At 39.5% G+C, this 20798-nt stretch overlaps 6 protein-coding genes across 10 annotated transcripts; 1 reads left to right on the top strand and 5 right to left on the bottom strand.

Annotated features, from left to right (window-relative positions):
* Positions 1 to 728: 728 nt before the first annotated feature.
* On the bottom strand, positions 729 to 9311 carry LOC124195066 (NFX1-type zinc finger-containing protein 1-like). Its single transcript, XM_046589544.1, is given in 20 exon segments — positions 729 to 2019; positions 2086 to 2306; positions 2373 to 2484; positions 2553 to 2727; positions 2793 to 3031; positions 3101 to 3729; positions 3790 to 4059; positions 4120 to 4334; positions 4397 to 4487; positions 4554 to 5293; positions 5353 to 5436; positions 5498 to 6040; positions 6102 to 6418; positions 6485 to 6956; positions 7022 to 7109; positions 7182 to 7955; positions 8023 to 8683; positions 8756 to 8798; positions 8877 to 8938; positions 9009 to 9311. Coding segments are annotated over 20 exon segments (7062 nt in total). The 5' UTR covers positions 9239 to 9311; the 3' UTR covers positions 729 to 923.
* A 1599-nt stretch (positions 9312 to 10910) lies between these two features.
* LOC124195063 (poly(ADP-ribose) glycohydrolase-like) lies at positions 10911 to 13961 on the top strand. Of its 2 annotated transcripts, XM_046589541.1 has the most exons (11): positions 10911 to 11147; positions 11227 to 11331; positions 11405 to 11688; positions 11755 to 11880; positions 11944 to 12102; positions 12162 to 12415; positions 12479 to 12564; positions 12622 to 12781; positions 12833 to 12963; positions 13034 to 13221; positions 13291 to 13961. In XM_046589541.1, the coding sequence occupies exons 2-11, from the start codon at positions 11253 to 11255 to the stop codon at positions 13723 to 13725; spliced, it is 1902 nt and encodes a 633-aa protein (XP_046445497.1). In that variant the 5' UTR covers positions 10911 to 11147; positions 11227 to 11252; the 3' UTR covers positions 13726 to 13961. The 2 variants fall into 2 exon arrangements, with proteins under 2 accessions (XP_046445497.1, XP_046445495.1); XM_046589539.1 differs by having other exon boundaries at positions 10912 to 11331.
* A 155-nt stretch (positions 13962 to 14116) lies between these two features.
* Positions 14117 to 14992, bottom strand: LOC124195065 (brain protein I3-like). Its single transcript, XM_046589543.1, has 4 exons — positions 14831 to 14992; positions 14505 to 14710; positions 14367 to 14433; positions 14117 to 14282 (listed from the first exon to the last, which is right to left on the bottom strand). Exons 1-4 carry the CDS (start codon positions 14874 to 14876, stop codon positions 14218 to 14220), a joined length of 384 nt encoding a protein of 127 aa, XP_046445499.1. The 5' UTR covers positions 14877 to 14992; the 3' UTR covers positions 14117 to 14217.
* Positions 14993 to 15348: 356 nt separating this feature from the next.
* On the bottom strand, positions 15349 to 16328 carry LOC124195064. Its single transcript, XM_046589542.1, has 4 exons — positions 16175 to 16328; positions 15679 to 16064; positions 15533 to 15599; positions 15349 to 15456 (listed from the first exon to the last, which is right to left on the bottom strand). The coding sequence occupies exons 1-4, from the start codon at positions 16215 to 16217 to the stop codon at positions 15386 to 15388; spliced, it is 567 nt and encodes a 188-aa protein (XP_046445498.1). The 5' UTR covers positions 16218 to 16328; the 3' UTR covers positions 15349 to 15385.
* Positions 16329 to 16660: 332 nt separating this feature from the next.
* Positions 16661 to 18839, bottom strand: LOC124193733 (brain protein I3-like). Of its 2 annotated transcripts, none has more exons than XM_046587702.1 (7): positions 18591 to 18839; positions 18215 to 18408; positions 17384 to 18116; positions 17188 to 17310; positions 17090 to 17121; positions 16959 to 17025; positions 16661 to 16880 (listed from the first exon to the last, which is right to left on the bottom strand). In XM_046587702.1, exons 3-7 carry the CDS (start codon positions 17421 to 17423, stop codon positions 16819 to 16821), a joined length of 324 nt encoding a protein of 107 aa, XP_046443658.1. In that variant the 5' UTR covers positions 17424 to 18116; positions 18215 to 18408; positions 18591 to 18839; the 3' UTR covers positions 16661 to 16818. The 2 variants fall into 2 exon arrangements, with proteins under 2 accessions (XP_046443658.1, XP_046443657.1); XM_046587701.1 differs by having other exon boundaries at positions 17188 to 17319; positions 18591 to 18820.
* A 315-nt stretch (positions 18840 to 19154) lies between these two features.
* Positions 19155 to 20176, bottom strand: LOC124193732 (cold and drought-regulated protein CORA-like). Of its 3 annotated transcripts, XM_046587700.1 has the most exons (3): positions 19899 to 20176; positions 19552 to 19831; positions 19155 to 19515 (listed from the first exon to the last, which is right to left on the bottom strand). In XM_046587700.1, the coding sequence occupies exons 1-3, from the start codon at positions 19911 to 19913 to the stop codon at positions 19313 to 19315; spliced, it is 498 nt and encodes a 165-aa protein (XP_046443656.1). In that variant the 5' UTR covers positions 19914 to 20176; the 3' UTR covers positions 19155 to 19312. The 3 variants fall into 3 exon arrangements, with proteins under 3 accessions (XP_046443656.1, XP_046443654.1, XP_046443655.1); XM_046587698.1 differs by having other exon boundaries at positions 19155 to 19831; positions 19899 to 20173; XM_046587699.1 differs by having other exon boundaries at positions 19155 to 19828; positions 19899 to 20155.
* Positions 20177 to 20798: the final 622 nt, after the last annotated feature.

The raw sequence follows: 20798 nt of genomic DNA, 5'->3' as shown, positions 1-20798 counted from the left end.
AACGACTTATTCCAGTGTTAAATAAAGCAACAATCAACGATCCTTTCTACGCCTCCTTATGGGAGGAGTTCTAAGCTATATAACGACCAAATTTGATTCGATAAAATGCGATAAAAGGTTGAGTTAAAATTGACTTGTCTTCTTTCGTTTGATTTCACTTTTTACCAAAGTTACCAAATAAAAATTCAGGGTTTGACTAGGCATTACTTCTAAGCTGTCCACGAACTCACGTACTACCAGCCCATAATCAAATTAGGACTACATCGAGGAACGAGAATGCTTCATCTTTAAAAGCTTGTTTCTAGTCAACGTCTGTTAGTATACCATATTTTTTTCAGGATCTGACAAAGACACCAATATCGAGATCGGAGAGAAGAGTGCCTAGTGGTGGAGCACTCCCACAATGTGTGTTGAGTGTCGTTTAATAAGACGACGCCTTAACCCACTCTGCCACGCAGCACTTAATTAATTCTTTTAAAAGTGGTAGCCTATTTACATAGGCCTATCAATCTATTGCATTTCTCATATTGCGTAAGTCGGAGTAAGAGCAAAGACAAATAAGTAGGTTTATATTGTTCACGGATGACTGTATAATTAATAGGAATTTTAAAAAATATATTAATTATAGCGAGAATTTTCTCTACGATTTTTTTACGTACGGATAAATAATTGAAAAAAGATATACGAAGAGTCTAGGCGCAAGCGCTAACGTAAGAAGAGAACTTATCAATGAATTATCTCCCAGTATATTATTAATCAATTTTATAAACACAACATACGGAAAACCATCTCCAAATAAAGGAATCTGGCATCTAGCACATCTGCCGCGTTAATCATAACATCTAAATCAATCTAAGCCAAATTAAAACAGCTACGACAATTTTACAATAAAAAGTTTAAGACTGAAAACGAAAAAAAGCTGGTTAATCCAGTATTTGAAAATTGCCCATGTTATTAGCATGTTCTGACCATGCAGCAAATCGAGCCCCATCCATTTCGCTCGCAAGGCTGTTGTCTGAACGCAATGAATGGTTTCCTCCACCAATTTTTTCCCCGCATTCGTTACATTTGGCTTCATGCATCGCCCCACCACAATCAGCAATTAAGTAAATATGACCATTCGGGCATTTAAACCAATGACCTTGTTTAAATCCCATAGCTTTAACAATTTGCTCCCGTTCAGTTTCGCTGATGCCAAGTCCAGTATTAAGCTTTTTGCCAATTCTCTGAAAAATGCCTTTGATTGTCTCGCTCTCTTGTTTCTTCAGTGGTTTCGTATTCTTCATCAACAGATCTTCTACCAGTCGGGTTTCTTCACTTATCAAAGAGTTTCTGTTGGACATGTGAGAGGCACTCTTTATCAAGAAATAGACTCGAATCAAATCCAAACGGTTGACTTCAGCAATGAAACAATCATACTCCTGGACAGAAAACCGTTCGCGATGAAAGAGCGATATAACAATGTTTTGAGCTCGACCTAGAAATTTTTTTAGCAAAGCAGGGTCCATTGTTCCAATCGCTATTGGACTTTCAGATGAAGCAATTTTGGGAGCATTTTTGATGGAGCTCAAAACAGACGCAATGATATCAACCTTGACTTCAAACATGTAGCGAGTATCGTCATCCAAACTTTTATACTTTTGCCTTTTTCCGACCATGTTTGGATTCAAAAAGTCCCGTATGCATTTCAGTTCATTCTTCAGGACTTCAGTTATGCCATGGTTAAGTTTACCAGCAAGTTCGCTATTTAGAGCATCGGAATCCTTAATTTGATTAAGGAGCTTCTCTATGATCTCCTTGGAACTAACACGGTTGCGCAAAAGCATCCTCTTTACTTCCACAATGTCTTCGAAATTTTTCTTGATAACATTGCCGTAGCGGTAACATGAGCGGATGATGGTTTTACAGCGCGGGCAGCATTTCATTTGGATTTCACGAGTTTCCTCCTCTTTCATCTCCATCCAATGATCCATCCCTTCTACTTCTATAGTATGCTGGCAATCTTCCAAGTAGATGAATCTTTATACAAGGAACAATAACACAAATTTAGTAAAGAAGCAGTTAAACAATTTAACAAGTCTTAACCTGGCGTCGTCTTCTTCTTCGTTGCCATAGAGAATAAATTCCGTCAGCTGGTCTTTGTGGCACACACGGCAAAGAGGAGGGCAGATTTCACCGCAGAGTCCAACGCATGAATGGCCGCACGGGAGACGTTTCCGACAGGGTTCATCACAACGAGGTCGATTGCAATATTCAAAGCATTTGAGAGAACATGAGTAATGCTCACATTTCCAACCACAAGGTTCCTATTAATTAAAACAATTAAATTTTTAAATCTAATAAAAAACCACACAAAAAGATTAGAAACATACAACACAATCGACGCATGGCTCGCAACATTTCTTGCGACATCTGCTGTGCCGACAGCGATATTGGCATACTTCCTTACAAGGAGGGCACGAAATGGCACAATTCACACCACAGCTGTAAATGAAAAGAATTCGTTACATACGTAGAAAGTAAATACTGATTGAACGCTGATATTGAATTACCTATGTCCACAAACTAGGGTGCGTCCACATTTTTCCTCGCAGGCTTTGTGGAGACGGCCATTGAAACATTGCCCACAGGATCCTTTACAAGAATGTTCGCAAGGCAAGTTGGCGCGACACTTATGCGGGCACTCTTGGAGAAATTTCTCCACCTGTGCCTGTTCCACTACAGGAGCTATAATTACGAGCGTAAATCAAATGAATTGTCACTGAATAAGTGTAAAGTTAAAAATGTGTTACATAAGTGATGATCGTTGCAAGTCTTCATCACGGGGTGTCTACAGGGACTTAACACTGAAGTCCGTACAAGTTCTTGACAAACTAATGGTGAGCATGTCTCTTTGCATTGCATCTTACATTGATGACCACAACTCATGAACTTGACACATGGCTGATTGCACAATTGGCGACTGGCAATGGTGGAACACTCGACACGAATCGAATGCATACACTCAGTAATAGTTTTGTTGACTATTACCCTTCAAAGAAAATAAGCCATAAATTAGAAACAACCAAAATTCAGACACCAGTTTTTCTGCTGCAATTACCCGCATTTGATGTCTTCATCATCTAAACAGCATTCAGCAACTTGAGAATGTCCACAAGGTAATTGTCGATTGATCTTCGTGATACATAGATCACATTCTTCGTGACATTTCTTCCCGCACTTATGATCCAGTTTGCAATCAATTTTATTCCGATTGCAAGCTTTCTTGCAAAGATACTTTTCATGGTGAGGATCGCTTTTGACATGACACAATTCCGTGCATTGATGCCCACAATCGAGACGTGTGTCACAAGGCTTTGGGCAGAAGGCTGTTTCGGGATTGTCGCTACAAGCGATTTCAACCTTGTGACCGCAATCGGGTAGAGTAACTACTTTCGGGAACTTACATTTGATTGCCAGAGGATCCTTGTAACAAGCCGTCTGAGTTTCATGGCCACAAACTAGTGTGCGCTTCACTTGAATATTGCAGGGGCCACAGGGTTCAAAGCAAGGCTTTCGGCAAATGTGTCCATCGTTACATAGCAGTTTCCCACACATACGAGTGCATCTGTAACCTTCAGTGGATTGGCTACAGTCGAAAAAGGCCGTATGTTGGCAGCCGGAAAGAATTCTCTCGACCTTCACTTTACAGTATGCGTCTTTAGGAAGTTGCCAGCATTTGATTTCCCCCTTATAAAAGAAAAACGTTACGTTAAAGTAAATTAAGATAAATTTAATCGAAATACGTACATCATGGCCACAAGGTAGTTTCTTGACTACATCAACGAGACATTTCCCGCATTCCTCATATCATTGCTTTGGACAAGGATGTTTTTCAGGGCAGGTAAAACGGCGACACGGTTGGGTGCATGGCATTTTGGCGTGGGAGCTTCTCTTGTGGCAGATTCGATTGCAGATATGATCACAATCTAGATGCATGCCACACTGTTCCGGACATTTGATTTCCTCAACTGACTTACCACAGTCTAGTTCCATTGTGTGTTTGCAGATTGGTAAAGCCTATCGAGCAATCGAATGGCTGTGAAATTCATAAGGAGAAAAATAATTTAATAAAAATACCTTAACAACTTTTGTAAGACAATATTCCTTCTCCGGGTCTTTGTAACATTCAGTTATTTGAGTGTGATTGCATGGTAAAAGAATTTTGGGAATTCTCGTCAAACAGGGATTGCAATCCTGATAACATCTTTTGGGGCAAGGATGACCAACGGAACAGGAGCGCAAGCAGGCTTCGTGACATTTTTGTCGCGTGTGCTCACGATCCTCAACATGGCCTAGAATAACAAACAATACAATGAATTATATAATCTCATTAGTAACATTAGTTTAATTTTACAAATTTTGGGGCATATGTGTCCACAAGGCATTGGAGTGAGGCACTGGACGAAACATCCACCCTCTGGCGGAAAATGGGACACTTTATTCGCCTATAATAAAATTATGTGTATGTAGTTGTTATTTTGAACACAGAAAACATTTGTTTGTTTTAATACCTTGATGATAGTATGATGCACTTCACATTGTAGGTCGAAATGAGGCCCTATCTGTCCGTTCGACGTCAAAACTTTGTTCACTTCCCGCCAGAGTTTACTGCTCCCTGTTAAATTGCCCATGTTGCCAATCAGGTAGAATCCTTTCTTGGCTCGAGAAAGTGCAACACAGACGCGATTTTCTGTCTTTAGAAATCCAACTTTAGCCTCGTCGTTGCTTCGCACCAAAGACAGGATTATGATGTCGTTTTCTTCTCCTTGAAAATTGTCGACGATTGAGATGCGAACGCCCTGGAGAATTGCGTGACTTCTTCGCAACTTTTTGAAATGCAACAACTGGCCGGAATAGGTTGTCAATATTGTGATTTGACTGGGCTCCAGGCCTTGCATTAACAGGTGGCGAGCTAGAGCCAAAGCCATGTCTGCTTCATACGGGTTCAAATGACTGCGGCTTTCTTGATCCGATTGGTCTCCTTTTTCTCGTTCCAAATGAGACAGGAAAAATACACTTTCCGCCATTCCTGGAACATCCCAGTACCTCAACACAGACTCGTGGTTTTCCAAATGGGGGTAAATGGATGGGACGATTAGTCGAGCAACATCCGGTCTCATTCGGTGTTGGACACCCAAAACATTTGGCTTAACTCCGTTCATGATCAATCGTTCAAACAGTGAAACATCCAAGTGGTAATCCTTCGCTAATTTATACACCGTCGTTGGAGGTCGCAGTTGTTGATGATCACCTGAATCCACGAAATCGTCAGAAAGTCACATACATATGAATTTCAATAGACATGCTTACCAATTAAAATCAAATGTTCGCAAGAAGAAGACATGGAGGTCACTATATGGGCCTCTAAAACTTCGGCTGCTTCTTCAACGACGACTGCAACCAAAATAAGTAAATAGATAAAGATAGGTAGAAAAGGGTCTGACAAATACTGTACCGATTTTTGATTTCAGATGTTCCAATAGCGCTCTATTCTTGGCCGCCCCCGTAGTTGTGATTCCGACAACATGGGCTTCACGAATAATCTCGGCAGTTTCAATTGTTTCGACATCTTTCATTTCGTTTGTTTGTTGCTGATATTGCCCATACAACAAGTTTATTTCCGCAGTCAACATGTCAGAAATTTCGGCTTTCCAGAAGGAGTAAATTTTCCATCGATCCACAAAAGAAAGACGCGCAAGGTCTCTTTCGATCAATTGCTTGTAATCTGTTTTGTCTACAGTAGGGAGGATCTTCAGAATCTCTTGAAAGAGCTCTTTTTGTAGCTTGATTTCAGCGATGTGAAACTGAACCAACTCGACATCATCCCCTTCTAATTCCTGTAAGGATTCCTGTAAGGAATTTATCTTCTGGTTTAGAGTCAGTGTAGAAAAGGCGTATTGGATATTTCCTTCTGATTCCATTGTTTTTTCTGATTTCATTTTCAGCCCGGCGAAATCTGATTGGCTTACGTGTACTTCTTCGTCCATCATACGTTCTCCTGTAAAGAAAGAAAAACATAAAACAAATTGAGTTTTCAGATTAAATTTTTTAATGCTAACCCTGAATTTCGTCGACATCTTCTTTGTCCCACTCCTCCTCGACAAGTTCTTCATCCTTCAAAGCCTTTTCAATTGCAACTGGAGGCGCTTTTGTCTTTGGCAAAATTTTCTTTAAAGCCTTCAGGGTTTCCTTGAGTGTTTGAATCGATTGAACACCAAGCCACTGAGTGATTGCGGAACTGTTTGAAATTGTAGTCGTCGCTCTCACTTTAACATACTCGATCTGCGATAATACTTTCAGATTGAGTAGGGAGTTCTCATGAATGATGACGAAAGATTCGACAATACGTTGCGTCTTTTGAATTCTTTCAAATGCACTAATGTAAAAAATGAAACAGACGAAAATTAAAAACAATTAAATGATAGAAAGTTAAATTAACAACCTTTTCGTTTCGTTCAAATTGCTGCGAGATTCCGCCAACCAATGACGGTATTGCAGAGGTCTTTTTCTTTGAGCAACAGCCTGTTTTTTCCATTCGATAAGCATAAATGGTTGGAGGGCTTCACATTTAGACTGACCACCAATCCGGACAATTTTTTTCGTAAACTTACTGATTCCTTCTAAGAACTGATCTAGCGCGTGGTTCGTATAGCAAATCACTAATATAGGAGTAGGCTTGGGTTTGTCTACCCAATACCGTTTGTTGTGCAGTAGAGTTTGAACAATTTTGAGGCCTAAATAAGTTTTCCCTGTTCCTGGAGGTCCTTGAATAACAACCAATTTTCTAGTTAAAGCGGCATAAAGGGCGTCAGCTTGGCTTGGATCTAGTCCGAGAGTTTCGTTATCAGGCAAACTTTGACCGAATAGCGACACTTGCGCCAACAACCTATGTAGCGCGGGGTTCAACAATTTGCCTAGAAACAATAAATAAAAGGCCAAATAATTGCATACGTCAGGGTATAACGAATATCAAAACAACCTTTTTCATAACGAGAATCGTCTTCATTATTTCCATTTTCAGTCGTCGAGTTCGAAACTCGCACAGGAGTTAAGTCGTAGACTATTGGCTAAAAAATGTTTAGAAAAAAATTACCTAAAGAAAATTGTGAAAATGTGAACCTACAAGATAAAGAACTTACGATAGGAATCTTTTTTAGGTATTCCGGTTCAGTTGGCATAACATTCCGACAAAGAATATAATCTTGCATGGGAAAGTGAGCTGGACTAATACGCTGTAGTGCAATTAACACACTCCGATAAGCTTCAAAGAACACCGATGTTTCAGCCATCACTAAATTTGTTTTACTGGCATACACTGGTAAAGATTCACCCTCAAATTTAGCTTTAATTCTACCACGTGACAGCTGCTCAGGTTTTCTGTCGACGACAGTGAAGAGCATGAAAGAGTTGAAATTATCAGCTGACAACAGCAGCAAAGATCCATAAATCAAACGTTTGCTGCCTTCCCAGTTAACCCGTTGCAATCCTTTGGTTGAAAACTCCAATGTGTATAATTGTTGTTGACCTAGGTTCTCGACGTCAGCATTGATCTTCACGTCATAATACAGTCTAATGTTGTCCACACGAATGTGTTGATTTTGCTGTTTTTCTGTCTTGGTTCTGTAGGCTACAAGTCCTTGGCGCAATGGATTTAGGAAATCTTCACGCAAAAGCCGGAATTGAATATCGAGATAAGTGTCCACGTCTGGGTAGCTTCCTTTAATGAGGTTTGGGCGTAGAAAAGGATCGGTGTCAGCACAAACATCTTCCCAATCAGGCATTACGCTGAGTTGTCGAAAGTCATCTGGCGGTTTCAAATGAATCATCAGCTCCTGCCGTTGGAATCGAATCGCATCCCTATGGCTTTCATTTGTTAGGAGCGATTTGGCTTTTGAATGTTGTTCCCATGCATTCTAGATGTTACAAGAAATTTTTAAAATATAGTTAAATACACTTTAGTTAAGAAATGATATTACCGACCTTCAAGCGTTCCGCTCCTTCTTTGTGAAACGTGCTAAAAACTTCATCAACATTCGTATCCCGGATGGAAGGAATATTTTTAAGAGCGCAGATATCTTCAACAAATTGCTCTCCTAGATAGTCACAAGTGAGCGCTGGCATCACTGTCAGCATTTCCGTCGTCAGGTAAGTGAGGCTCTTGATAAGTTTGCGGAAGCGTTCATTTTTTGGACCAAGATTGGTGCATCTAGATTTTGGTATACTCAGGATGACACTGTTTAGATTCGAAAATACGTTCTCTTCGGCTAAAATTTGAACGATTTTTATAAAAGTGTTATGAAACAACACCACTCCTTTCTTCTCGCAAAAGTGGCCAATGACCACGAGAACCAATTCCACAGCATCCCAATTTGCAGAGTTGTTTTCTAAAAACTGCTTCAGTCCAGTTTCTGCCTCTGCAAACTTTCGAGCAATAATTTCGGGTTGAGCGTCGTTTTCTATCAATTTTTTTACGCCGTAAAAGTTTAGGGCATTCTTCCTATGACTGGGAGGATTTTCTTGCCGTTTGGAATTGCTTTCAGTTAACAACTCATGGCTTTTTCTCGAAGGAAATTGTCCAGTCAAATTCTGTAGCTTTGGTTTTGCACCCTGCTGATCCAGATTATTAGTTTTCCAAGTGGGACTTTAATTACATAAAATATTGATAAATTACTGGTTTGTTTTTATCAGCAACATGTCATTGATTTAAACAAACCTTGCCTCTCTTGAAGGGCCACCTGTTGTCCTCCAGTTTAAAACTGTTGAAGTGAAAAAAAAATGCTCTGTAGCTGTACACTGTTGCAATAAGCAGTCTAGAATAAACTTAATGAATATACTTTGTTGGTTACGCTCCCTATTGCTGGATGGGAACACTCTGTTAGTTGTTTTGAAATCTTGGCTAATTAATATGGGAAAAAAAAGTATACCAATTTTATTAATACAGCATGGAATATATACTTGATGAATACCTTGTTCGTCCTGCTCCCTGTTGGATTCCATGTTGCCCGCTGTCTATAGATGAACCAGTTGATTGCTGAGATCTATTGAAAAAAGCAGTGGCATTGGACACAGTAACTGAACCACTTTTCTCTGCAGTAGATGCTGGTTTTGGCGTCAACAACGGAACAGTTTTTCTAGTTTCCTCTGACACTTTGCCTTGATCGTATTGTAAAAATGAAAAAGGTCTATTATACGCCATAACGATTAATCATTTATGCATGTCCATCGGTCACAAACGAACAGCGAAGTACAGTAAAAAAAAAACAGCGCTAGCATATTAAAGAATGGCATTGTGCAAAAGGCTATATATGTACTACTATCTTTAAAAAGAAATGATAAAACACTGCTTACGAAACATGAACGGCGGAAACATGAGATTGCATGAGTCACGACGACTGTTCAAACACCGTCATACAAAAAAAAAACCCAAACTATTCAATAAGATAGTACAATGTTACCGGTATGTCCAAAGCGTAATTTTTACTGATTCAACTACTAGTTGACAAAAAGGATATTCACTACAATTCATTACTGATAATAACTACTAGAATTTTGTAGTGATGTAACTTACTAAAGTGCTGCAAGTTAAATTAAAATTACGGCGAATTTCGTGTACGCTGAAATTTATATGTAGCTATTCGCTTGCACCCAGTAAACTGTAGTACCACTAAACAAAGAAAAAAGTGACGAACTATTGGAGGCGCCTTTTGAGTGGTTACATTAGTCGATGCTATTCGTTCTTTATTAACGAAATATTACGTTTACTTTAACGTAACACGTGTTATTACGTTAAAACTAACGTAAACCATATCGATGGTGAAGGAAACCTAAACAATCTTTAATGAAGTGGACTTCAAAACCCATGTTAAATATTCTGCCCATTTACTAAAAGCAGAAGGAATTACGAATTTCTAACAAATAATACCAATTCAAGGAAACAACTTAAGAGATTATTGGGACACCCCGAGTAGTAAGGTTGTTTTCTCATTGCATTCATTTGACTTAATACCCCGAAACATTTTCCAGCTCTTATCGACACACCAAAATGCATGTTATTTACTACGCCCAGATACGAAGCAACGCAGTCCTTATTAAGATAATTATGGGAGAGAGGGGAAATTAAAGAAAGGAATCTGAGTCGTGGCAAACTCGAATCGAAAACTACCAATCCATGCGAGTGGCCGATCACAGTGAAAGATCCAATTTAGTTATGGATGGCAACAGGACGACCAGACAAAAAATACCAAGGCTCATATCGTAGCCCTTAGAGGTGAAGCCTTCATGAAAGGGGGGAAACAAGACTGAGCAGGTAGCAGATTTAACTAATTAATAAATGAAACTAAAAGGAATTGATTTACCTCTCAAGACTCACTTGGATTTAAGGATCAATCTGTGTGCACTGGGGCAAATTCCATCAGATTTGTCAAGGAAATTGTGGTCGTGTTGATCAACATGTAGACTGGAGATTGGATTTCCTGCCTCAAGCACTCTTGATTGCCTTGCTGCTGTCCTTGGTGTCACAATTTAATGTTTTGTACTTTTGATCTATATAAATTTGAATGTCATGTCAAATCTCTTTCATTTCTGTCACTCAAATCTCATCCATGCAGTAGCTACATTTAAAAAATAGATTGAGAGTCAAAACCTGTACTAGCTCTAGAGATAGTTCAAACATAATTGACTAATTTCAAACTTCAAATGCACTTTTGTGTTGTTTGCATGCACAGGTATTTAATAAAGCTCAAACCAATTACCTTAAAACATGATAACCTGTTAATTTCTTACCTACAAATTTCGTGTGGGATTGCCCGGATTGCACTGCAGCTATGTGGAACATGGATGAACATTTTCTGCGCGGGAAAAACCGACCATGCGACCGACCAATACATCACAAAAAGACTAAAAGACTTAAGTCTTTGCAGACAACACGACAACAGCAACACTGGCCGGTAGAGGCGCTCAAATACACTCTAGCGCTTTTTTTGGGACCAAGCCAAAAAAGGTTCTTCAGGCTTTGAAACTATTGAGGACTGAGCATCCCATCCGCGGCGCGTAGTCTGCTAAACAAAATCATGTGCTATCTTGTTTAAAAAGAAAACAAAAAAACAGTTGGGTCTATTGATACGTGATACCTATTTACTATTTAGAGTGATTTTTGAAGTCTTTGTTCTTTTAAAAAATATTCAGATTCCTTTAAATTCTTAGTTTATGCAATGAGTGATGAAACCCCTGCCTCGCCTGCCAAAAAGAAGTTTAAGCAAATGAGCATAATGGATACCATGTCAAATGCTGGTAACATTATTTTGTTGTGAAGTGAATGAGAACCTTCATTATGTGTAAATAACAACTGTCACATGATTCTCAGGTTTCACAAAAAAAAATTCGACAGAGTCAACACCTAACAACACAGATTGCGCTATTAATATGGAACCAGATGAATGTGATGTCGTCATTGTTGAACAGTCAGTTATAGCCACTGTTGATACAACCATATTAACAAGTGTGTTAGGAGAACGATGGGCTGAAACAGAAATTTCTACTGTCAAATGGAAGGGAAAGCCTCTATCTGAGATGTACAATTTATTTCATCCAGATTGCAAGCAATTACTTAGCATTGAACCTGGAAGAACTCACACAGTTTTGTTTAAAGTATGTCATAAAAGAAAATGTATATAATTTGAAATTTTTTAAACAATAGTTTTATTTGTATTACAGGTTTCAACACCATATGCACTTGGTGCTATTCCTGAACCATACCCTGCAAATTACAGTGACAGATGGGATCCTGAACATGTAAAGATGCCATGTTCACCCAGTAATTTATATCCAATCAGTGTGAATGTGAGTATTCAAGTAGTGTAAATTAAAGTGGTGTTATCTTAGTAAATATTGTGACACATGCAGGGTAATTCTACTTTAGAGCAAAGATGGAAACTGATTAAAGAAGCCTTTTGTGGTAAACAAATCAGGAGCTCAATTGAACTTGAGAAGGCAATTTTATCCTACAATAGTCGTTACAACAATATTTGGAATTTCAATAGATTTCATGAGTTTGTTGATCAGGTACCACCATTTTTACTCTAATGTACAATTGTTTATTGATACATTTATAAAAATTATAGAAACTGACCCCAAACGAAAGAAAGCGATTTTTTGATCACATTTTGCCGGGTGTCATTCGGTTAGCCATCGAACTTCCAGAGAGAGTCACCGTAACTCCGACTTTGCTAACGCGCAACAAATCACAGAGCCTGTCAATGTCTCAGTCCCAAATTTCTTCTTTGTTAGCAAACGCATTCCTTAGCACGTATCCACGCAGGAACACCCAAAAGAGACAGTCCGAGTTCTCTACTTACCCAGACATAAATTTTATCAAGTATTAACATATAAATCAGTTGGTTACCTACCAAGATACTGATAATGAATTTTATTTTTTCAGGCTTTTTGAAAATAAATCGAGGTCTGCTGCCGTTTATGAAAAGTTGAAATGTCTTCTAAATTACTTTGATCGCGTTATAACTAAAGGTAATAATGGGTCAATGAATTTGTTACGCATTTTATTAACCCCTTTTGTTTCCTCAGAGCCAAGTGGTGTGGTAACTTTCATTCGTCAAGTAGTAAGTGATTCAGAATTTCCTAACTGGGAGACAGCGTCAGAGACTTTCGGTGGATTTCATGTCTCCTCCGAAGGGACCATTGAAAAAGAGGGTATCGGTCTGCTTCAGATGGATTTTGCCAACAAGTAATCTTTTTTTGCTGAGCTTTAGTATTCATGTTAAACTTTCTTTTTAAGATTTTTAGGAGGAGGTGTTTTAAACTGGGGATGCGTCCAAGAAGAAATCCGTTTTGTCATTTGTCCGGAATTGATTGTTGGTTGTTTGTTTTCTGAGGTGATGGAAAGCAATGAAGCTCTAGTCATAACCGGTAATAATTGACTACGTTTATTTTCTTTGAAATGTTATTCCTTGAAAATACTTGTTGATTGCCTTTAAAGGTTGTGAACAGTACAGTTGTCATTCTGGTTATGGAGATACTTTTCGGTTTGAGGGAGACTTCGTTGATCAAACTCCCCGTGATGCTCATGGTCGAAGACTGTGCCAGGTAGTCGCCATAGATGCTATCCCGTTTAACCGGAAGGAAACGCAGTACAAAAAGGACTCTATTAACCGGGAACTTCGAAAGGTCACTTACTGTATTTGCATTACTTAATTTCAAAGCATATCTAACAATTTGTTAACTCCTATCAATTAGGCTTATGCTGGATTCCATTGTCAACGTCGAATACCCTTGACTGCTGTGGCTACAGGAAACTGGGGCTGCGGTGCTTTCCGTGGTGACCCACGACTGAAGTGCTTAATTCAACTCATGGCAGCTGCCGTTACCCACCGAGATGTGGTTTATTTCACTTTCGGCGACAACCAACTCCGCGACGACGTTTACAACATGTACTCTTTACTCGTCGAGAAAAAAGCGACCGTCGGCAGCTTGTACACCATGCTCTGTGATTACGGACAACAGATTGGAGACTCCCGATCTCCTTCGCTGGATCTCTACGGCTACCTGTATGCATTGCTGGACTCCATGGATTCCGAGGATGGAGCCGCTGACTGCAGCAGCTCACTATCCAACACCAACAACAGTGCCGTAGAGAGTGACTTCGATGTGGTGATGGAAAAAGACAAGTAAGCTTTCGAAGCATCCGTAAACCTTGTGTGAATTCCTCTCAATGTCAATTTGATAAATCCGTGTCAATCTAAATTCAGATTGGTTTCCCGTTGGCATTTTTCGCCATGACTACCTATATATATATATTATCCGTATTTGATCGTTTGATTGTTCTGGAGCATTTTTCGATCGATATGTAAAATTCGTTTTATATCTGGTGGTTATACCAACGCAGTAAATGTCATTTTTTTTTTAAATTGACGCAGCTATCTTTTTTTTTTCTGACCCTTCCGCTACACGTCTGAAGATACGTGTGACTAAAGTGAGTGTCGTGAATCACTGATAGCAATAGGTTATTGAAACAGCGCCTTGACGTCATCTAATCACATAAACGAAAGCACATGACTCGTGATTCGATAATCGATTTAGAATTGTATTCCGAAATTTTTAAAGGAACCCCAAAATGGTCAAATTTTCTATCTACAGAAAAACCTTGATGCGCAGGGTATTCCCTTAGTGAAATTGAGCGCCGCAGTTGATGCAGACCTTTTGCCTCATGGTGAATAAACAAATGAGACCTAAAGTCAGGGCAAAAGAGAAGTGAAGTAAAAATTGGATTAGGATTGTGTGCGCTTTGCTATTATCTGTCGCCATTTTCATACCGATAGGGAAGAATAAAATGCAGCAACAGATACCAGCGCAGGTAGGTCTCTCATCCAGGACACCAACCTGTTGATAGAAAAGTCGTTTTCCATTATTACGTGAATAGTCGATTCAATATTTGTTTCAATTTGACCTACCCTGCAGCTAGGACATCCACCTACGACAAGAACTTGATGGCGAGTTTGATTTGTCGGAACGACATTGATCACAGTTGGATTGCTGTAGCTTGGGGGATATGGATTGGGATAAGTTTGCTGGTTAGGATAAGGGTACGATGATTGAGGCTGAGTAGGATAAGGGTAAGGCTGTTGGGTTTGTACAAAACCAGGTGGTGGTGGTGGTCCTAATTAAAAATCAGAGAAATCTTTTTAACAATTTGAAGTTTGACAAAACTTTTTCAGGATGCTGTGCTAGGAACTTAAAGACTTAAACTTAAAAGCCACTAGGAAAAGATAGAACTCACCTTGCGCTTCCGAATAGGGAGGTGGATTTTCATGTTTCTGATCCATTTCTTTTACTCAGCAACTTGCAGAGGTGTGTACACTTCAAAATATTACGCAGTCCTAATGGTGCGTGCGAAGCCGTATGTGGAATCACAAACTAAACTAGCACATTGAAAATCCAGACAACTAAGCTCAGCGTTCATATGCGCCTGACACTGAAAGATAAGCTATTGTTAGCATACACGTTGCTTCATCTCAAGTTAACGATAGTGGAGTCTAGTCGACCGTCACCTCTGGGGCAGGGCTGATAAGGCCAACCGGTACCATACTGTTTTTAGTCATCAACTTTCCTTTGCATGACGTCTTTGTTTTTATAATGTCATTTAACTGATAAAGTGCAATGTTTCACGGGTCATAAACCGCAAGCATATTTTTTTTATCGAAAAATTTCACCACAAATTTTGATTTGATTGCACCAGCAGTACGTTACAGCGCAAGAGCTCGATTTGAACTGAATTACAAATTGATCACACTATCGTCGATAGTAACACCAAATTTTATTCAATACGAACACCTTAACAATCTCTTACAATTATTCCGCAATTGCAGCAAACCCTCTCCTTCACGGTAAACAGACAAATAAGACCTAACAAGAGAAATACCGTAAGTTATTTTGGTGATTGGTTTAATGGCATTTTTTTTATTATACTGTGCCACGTTACCTATAGGGAAGCAGAAAAAGCAACAACACCAGCCGAACCAAGTGAATTTCTCTTGAAGATAACCAATCTGTTCATGAAAAGATGCACACGCCATATTTTTAAAATAATTTCCCCATTTTTTTTTATTTCTAATAAGCTAAACTTACCCTGCACGATGGGCACACACCGCCGATATGTCCAACGACGGGCTGGCTATAAGTGTACTGTTGGGTAGAGGGTAGATAAACGGGCTGAGTAGAAATGTTGTCAACATTGACAACAGTCACCATGTTCGGAGGGCTGGAAGCTGGAAAGGTTGGCGAATTTGGGAAATGTGGGTTTCTATTCCCACTGGATTGTTGATTGCTGTCTGATAAGACAGACTGCCCTGTTGGCGGAAGAACGGAAGAAGCTCCAGTGTCATTTGTTTTAGTACGAGCGGAAAACGATGGCGAATTCGGAAAATGTTGATTCCTATTAACGCCAGTTTGTTGGTTGTCTGCGGAACCAGTCTGCACCACTGTAGGTGACACGGACGGCAAGTCCGGCACGTCTGGTTTGTTTGAGAGACATTTTTTAAATAAAATGGAAAAGGGACAGAACAAAATTTTCTTCTCTAAGACATTGTTAAACGTTGATTTTGTTAAAACGTAACAAACTCACTCAGAATAATTTCCGAATATTTTGGTGGATTTTCTGGTTCCATGGTAACTAAAAGGTGATGTCTAGAAGTCGACCCTTCAAGCGAATACAACAACAACTAACCAAATATACAGCCAGTTTCGATCTGGAAATACCTTTCTATATTGACCGGAACATTGCCAATCAGACGAGTTGGAGGTTGAGAAAGCTGATGGGCAAAAGTCAAGTAAAACTACTTAAACAACAATTTAAACAGATAAAACGCTTGACATTTGCCCTTGCCTCGTGTAAGTATTGTGCATCTTTAAAAAAATAATAAATGAAGATAAGAGATCTAAAAGCAGCATATGGTACTTGGATATGCCTGTCAAGTAACATCCCCGGTATCGCTGGTTTTGTCGTGATTGCGGGCAATTGCGGGTTGATTAACAATTATCATATTCACATGCTCTTTATTATTTTGAGCTTATTAAACTGTTCGCTAATGAATCGTCGAACGAAATAAAATTGTAATTTGAAATTGTTTATTTTCGATTAAATTGACAAGTTCGCTCAACCAAGGAAATGGGAAATAGATCCAAGTTAAGCTTGTTGTTTCTTCCGTCGAAACGTAACGTAGTAGCGGACGCTATTCAGTGTCAGTCGTACGGTTTTTTTTGCCAAGCTCAATATCTTTGATGGCAATTGATGCATCTCTTTTGCCTCATGCTGAACAAACAAATTAGACCTAGCAAGAAGAAATCAACATTTAAAAAATATATTATTTGGTTGATTGCTAATATAATGTTTAAGCGCCGTTTGGTACCGAGTGGGAATAACCAGAAGCAACAGCACCATCCGCAAAGAGTGAATTTATCTTCCAAAACACCAACCTATTATTCGTAGAAAGTTATAACATGTAAATTATTTTAGTGGAAGATATTGTTCACGACATACTCTGCATTTTGGACAGCCTCCGACGATGACCACTAAAAAAAATGTTATTGAATACGACAAGAAAAAAATATACGTTCACAATTCTACAAGAGTTCTACCTTGCTGCGGTTGAGCTTCAACTTGAATAACAGTTTGACCGCTGTAATTCGGGGGATATGTATGGGCATTCGATGGGTGCGGAGGGGCTGGCGGATACTGTGCTGGGGCTGCCGGATATGGTGCTGCCGGAGCTAATCAGCATTTCATTTAATTTAAATCCGTTTCCAATAAATTCATTTTTAAACTGAAATTCACCTTGTGAGTATGACGGGGGATTTTCTTTTCCGTGTTCCATTGCTTAGGCTACTACTTTCCTACTGTCCAGGAATTCAATATTCAGTTGAAATAAGAGCAAGAATACTGAAACAAGTTACAGAACGAGATATATACTTTATAAGTTAACATCGTTAACTCCCTTCTTAGGCCTTATCTTTTTGTTGCTATGGAAATTGAAAAGGTCATTTTATGATAGACTTGAGCATATGGCTTATTTTCGTTAAACGTTGTCGAACCTTATTCCTTCGTGATCTATTGCGATCAACTGATAAACTTTATTTTCGTACTGTGCGCATTTCTTTTATCGGACATTTGTTTGATACCGTCCGCCGTAATTTGTTGGCAGTGACACGTGAGACGTTTCTGTGTAGTATCTATTCAATTTACAGCATTTCCACTGTATTAATAAGTCAAAATCAATTATTTTGAATCAACCTTTATCATTTCCTAAAATTACACTTGATTAAATAGTTATCAGGTAAAGATTTTCAAACATGCATCACATAATTCACATTCACAAATGTTCAGTCAAAAGAAGCTCTAATGAGAGAAAAGAGAGAAATTTTCCTGCGGGAGTATTTCACAGATAAATTTTCCCGCAGTGAGGGCATTGCGATTCCATCATGCAAAAGAGCCACGCGAAACCGAAAGGAAAGCAAATGACGCACAGCAGAACTCCGGCGAAAGTAAAATTGTTCTCCACTACGCCAACCTATTTAATTGCAGCGATGACGTGATTCCGTTTTTGCGTATCATATACGTCAGAATGAAATTTAAAAAAAAAAAATAAAATAAAATAAAGATACCTACATTACAGTATGAGCAGATGTTGTCATCACTATCGCTTGTATTATCAAATGTTTTTCCGTCAGGATATTTAGAGCTATAGATAACGCTGTTTGACTTGTGGACTTGCACGGGCCTTGCGGGGCGAGTAAACTTCAAATGATTGGCGTTTGTAACTGACAGCTTAGAATTAACGATAGCACCGCAAGAAGGATCGCCTGCAAATGAATCAAACAGTGTTTTTGTTTTTTAATCAATAATTTTATCTCCTTTCACACTTTTTATGAGGATCAGCTTCTCTAATGGCTCCACATTAGTCCACGAAAGAAAAGAAAAAAAGATTTGACCAATATGTTACGACTGATGTGGATACAAAAGTATATACGATATATGGTATAACCTGATTTGCTAAGGTGGGAAGACGAATCTTTTGCTCTCAACAAGGTAGAATCCATGGACGTGTGTTGTAATAATGAGATACACAAATATTCTGAACACTTATTTGGAAACTTTAAGTTTAAAAAAAACTTGATCATGGGAAAGGCGATGTTTAGGTCACACCTCCGAGGTATGGTTATACAGATTTCACCTTTTTTAAAAAATTAAGGCGCTCAATTTGTTATGTGGCCTCAAGGGCACAACACTTCAAATAAAAATGGCTGTATCTTATCTTTGGGTCAGTCTACGATAATTAGTTACACGATACTCCCCCGTGAAAATGCAACGCAGTTGACGCTTGGTAGTCCGGACTACTGTAATCTGGCTGCGGCAGTCACGTAAGCAATAGCGAGCAATAGCTATATTTTGTGATGAGTCAAAGGTTGAATCACACGGCAGAGGCTAGAGCAGTGAATTTTGCTTCGTAATTTTTACTTCAGGGGAGTCGAAGTAAACCCTTTAACACTGACGTTGAGTACTGCTAGCGAAAAAAATATATGTAAAAGAAAATTAGAAGTATATTTAATAAGGGGGAGCATCAGTGTATTATCCTCTGACATTAAAACAAAATCCGAACCAATGGATTTATAAAATAAAATAGAATCTCGATGAAAATGGTTGGCGTGAAATGCGATAAGCGGAATTAATGGGACCGGTGTCAATTAATCGAAATACGGATGGGAATTAATAAGCAGCGATGCCTCCGACTCCACCAAGGGCATGACCAGCGCTTCCAGAGTGATGTCCACCGGATCCTGAGTTGTGGCTTTGATGGCTGATCACTTTGTTGAAACTTTCGTAATTGGAGTGGCCCTGGTTGTGGCCGTGGTTCGATCCGTACGCGTTTTTATGGTTAGCGCCGTAACCGGCTCCGATTCCGCCGTAAGGCACCACTCCAGCTCCGTAGTGACCGGCTCCATATGCTCCGACTCCGCCGTATCCCCCAAGGCCTCCATAACCCCCGTAGCCTCCGTATGCACCAGGATAAGATCCAATTCCGCCATGGACCAGGCCGTTCCCGTAGCCGAGCCCGTGACCGTAGAGGCCGTGGCCGAATTGGCCGGCGCCGTAGAGTCCGTTGCCTAATCCGTAGCCGCCAATGTGCGTCTCTTCCGTCTTCAAGTCCTTTGCGGCCTCTTGTTGCTGCTCTTCTTCCGCCGAACTGACGGAAACTGCCACACAAACGAGGGCCAGGAAAACCTGCTGACCAATTGCAATCGTTGGGTTATTTTGGGACATCCGCCAATAATTGGAAGCTGATTAACTTTACCTTAAATGCGATCATTTTCAAAATTGAAGTTTGGAGGGAACTGCTGGGCTGTTGAATGTCCAAGTGAGGATCTGATGGATTCCTACCACTTCATGTCCGTTTTATACTTAGGCCTAGAAATGAGAAATCAGAAAGTCGCCATTAGAGTGTCAAGTGCCATTTCTTTTGACTTCGAGGAAATGAATGCGAACAATTTGATCTGAATGATCTGAGAAGTGAAGGGCAATGTCACCAACACATTTTGGGGGAAATATGTTTCGGCGGACGTGAGAAAGTTTCGAACCCTTTACAAACTGACAATCTTAAACCCCAACAATTCGCAAAGCTTTTAGTTCCTTTTATTGATAGGAATTGGCCCGTTAAGGTGCGGCCCCCACGCCTGCCGGTCCCTATCAGGTTCTTTCTTTTCTTATTTCGTTTGCATCACCTTTTAGAGAAAGTTGTGAAGAAAAGAAAATCGACATTTTTTTTCGTTCTGCATTCCAGGGCTCCGTTGTTCAAGGCCAATTTGGTCATTATCGCGTTGTTTCGAATAGCCTTTTTTGTGTGTGTGCCAACTCTTGCTACTTTAGATAAGGTGCTCCATCAGAAGTAAAACCAAACGAGTTTTTGCGCTTGATCGAATTATTTTTAGGCACCGTTTTCTAGACTACTTTTTCGACTATACCGATCACACGCGAACGAATAATCGTAATCAGTTAATTTCCTGCTTTGCTTGCTGCCGATGAATGCGCAGGAATTTTTTCAAAGTCCTGCTTGGGCTGTTTTCAGAATTCTCATTCACAAATAAACGTGCGATGACTAATTTGTGAACAAGGCAGTTGGACAGTTGTTTCAACGGAAACAAAGTTTGTGTAATGACATTCATTTTCACGAGTTTCTCCAATAATAACTAGTTTT

Source organism: Daphnia pulex, chromosome 5, assembly GCF_021134715.1.
Source record: "Daphnia pulex isolate KAP4 chromosome 5, ASM2113471v1".
NCBI classification, from domain to species: Eukaryota; Metazoa; Arthropoda; class Branchiopoda; order Diplostraca; family Daphniidae; genus Daphnia; species Daphnia pulex.
Note: the sequence above shows the minus strand (reverse complement) of the source record. Positions and strands in the feature narration are given on the sequence as shown.